Source organism: Amphiprion ocellaris, chromosome 11 (assembly GCF_022539595.1).
Source record: "Amphiprion ocellaris isolate individual 3 ecotype Okinawa chromosome 11, ASM2253959v1, whole genome shotgun sequence".
Classification (NCBI taxonomy): domain Eukaryota; kingdom Metazoa; phylum Chordata; class Actinopteri; family Pomacentridae; genus Amphiprion; species Amphiprion ocellaris.
In genome coordinates, this window is record NC_072776.1 from 28642014 (window position 1) to 28644634 (window position 2621).

The 2621-nt window shown below is 36.9% G+C and overlaps 1 protein-coding gene across 2 annotated transcripts in view; it reads left to right on the forward strand.

The window, feature by feature from the left end:
* LOC111571685 (radixin-like) overlaps positions 1–1601 on the forward strand; it is a 64434-nt gene extending 62833 nt beyond the window's left edge. For both annotated transcript variants that reach the window (XM_055015086.1, XM_055015087.1), the window contains exon 15: positions 724–1601. In XM_055015086.1, the coding sequence (XP_054871061.1) occupies positions 724–888 (165 nt within the window). In that variant the 3' untranslated portion in view covers positions 889–1601. The remainder of the gene's footprint in view (positions 1–723) is intronic.
* The last annotated feature ends 1020 nt before the right edge of the window (positions 1602–2621 follow it).

Below are 2621 nucleotides of genomic sequence, written 5' to 3' on the forward strand. Positions count from 1 at the left end.
GAACGACGCATCACAGATGAGTAGTTCAGTGTGATTTTTTTGTGTGTTTTTATCTGGCTCTGATAAATAGTGTAAATTTGTTTTTTTTTTTTTTTTTTTAATACAACATGTCTTTCACACCTGCCAGTGTGTTTGTGGGTTCATAGATTTAAAAAACTTGAAATTAGATTAAAGATGCATGATTTTAGTTACAATTTAGATGCAGTCACATTAAATCGTAACTGGACATGCTAAAATAACAACAGTAATAGTAGCAATGGGTAATTTTGTTGTTGCTCCACCTTCTGGTTATTTTATTCATGCACTTTATTAGCTGATCAGCAGGATTCTTCAAGATGCCATTTTTGTGTAATATGGTATTAAAATTCTTGGAAAAGGTTCAGTGCACAGTATGTAAACGCTGATGTTGGATCTGTGCAGAAAAAGCTGATTTAGAGATAAAAAGGTAGATTTGTTTTGTTTATAAAAGTGAAAAAAAATTGTGTTTGCATCTGTCAGTGTTTTTGTCTCACAAAATGCATATTTAGAGATAAAAATTGAATTTATAACATCTCTAGTATAACAAAAAATAGGTAGATTTTTGTTTCTTGACAAATAGTCAAACCGTGAGAAGTAAAAGTCCAAAAGAGTAAATGATGTGCTCCTGATTTCATCTTGGCTTACTAATATCTGAGTTGTAAACTGTGTCATCTCATCACTAAACTCCCTTTCTTCTCCGTCCAGGCTCTGAGTTCAGAGTTAGCTGACGCTCGGGACGACACCAAGAAAACCCAGAATGACATGCTTCACGCCGAGAACGTCAGAGCAGGCAGAGACAAGTACAAAACCCTGCGCCAGATCCGCCAGGGAAACACCAAGCAGCGGGTTGACGAGTTTGAGTCCATGTGAGCCAGAACAAAGGCCGCACAGAGAACAGTCTCATCTCCACGTCAACGCCTCACTTCCTGTGTGAAGCCCAGAATCTGCTGCCGCTCCAGGACCTCCTGCTTCTGTTTTCTATCCAGGAGAAAGACCAGCTATCGGGCTTCGTAGCTGCAGCCTCGCCAAAGCTCTGCCTGGAAGTGGTCGGCCAGTCGCACTGCTTTTTAGAGCTCCAATATCTTCCCAATGAAGCACATGTCTTTTAAACAGAAAAACAAAGCAAGCTCCTCCCTTGTACATTACTGGCAGTTCTAACGCTTGCATGTATTATAATTAAACAATACCAGTACCTTTAGACTGGACAGAATTGGTTGATTTTGTGCTTTTAAACAGAATAAAAAGGCCATTTGTAGCTGTAGCTTGTTGATGTTGTCGACACGCTTTAATATCTGTAACTTATGTCATTAATTAATTTGTTTTGTTTTTTAAATAACGCCTTATTCGTCTTGTTTCTTTCCCTTCTAGTTTTGTCATTCTGTTTTGGGACAGTTAATGTTGCGTCAGCTAACTTTTCTCCTGGAACAGCTGTTTGGAAACGCTCACGTTGAGAGCAGTGAGCAGATATGCAAACTAGATTTGCTTCTTTGACATTCTTACTGTGCTGGCATCTTCTGTCCATCAAGACATTTGTTTAAATATATATTTTGGCCCACAATAAAGAATGAATTTATATTTCCAAATATGCAGCTATATGATGATGTTAAAAGTCCCGACTGAGGTTAAAACCGGTAGACCTGAATCTTACGTGCACCAACATGCAAGCCAGTATTTAATAAATGACTGCTTTTTGCACGTTGGTCAGACACAACAATATAACAACATATTGAGGTGTTTTTTTTAAATACAAGAAGACATTTAGACATGATTGCAGGTATGTGTCATTTTGCAGCAGAGGAATCTTGAAAATAACAGCAAGATCAAACTCGTACTGATTATTAATGTTGGTAAACATTTTGGATTTCTTCTTACTGTACCAAACTTAAAAAAAAAAAAAAACAAGCAGCAGACATCTTAACAGGTAGTAAAATACCATTGAATTTGTAGTTTTTATCTAAAAATCTGACATTTTCCAAGCATGCTACAATGAAAAACATTTATGTTTAAAGCACACAGACGGAGCAGCATGTGAAAGCTTGAGAAGCGCTTTTATTGGTCACTTTAACATCAAACACAAGAACAGTCAGCACGTCTCATTTGGCCACAGTTTCCCAGATTCTGTCAAGTTTCTTTTTCCTGCTTTTGTTTAGGGTTTCATTTCCTAAAGCTTCGTCGAGTTGCACAAATATCTGAAGAAACCCGTTTTCAAAAGCATTTTATCCTGTTTCTTCAGTTTTATTTAAGTGAATTTACACAGTGGTGCTTGAAAGTTTGTGAACCATTTATAATTTTCCATATTTTGGCATAAATGTGACCTAAAGCAACACCAGATTTTCACACAAGTCATAAAAGTAGATGAAGAATTGGAGTAATGAGACAAAACATTGAGGAAAATGATTTAATATTATATATCTGTTAGTGGGAAAAGTATGTGAATCTGAAGGATTAGCAGTTCATTTGAAGGTGTAATTAGAATCAGGAGTTTCTAATCAATGGGATGACAGTCAGGTGTGAGTAGGCAGCTGGTTTTATTTAAAGGAGGGATCTAACAGAACCTGATGTTCACATGTGTAGGGAAGTATGTTGTAGTACGGACAGAGCAG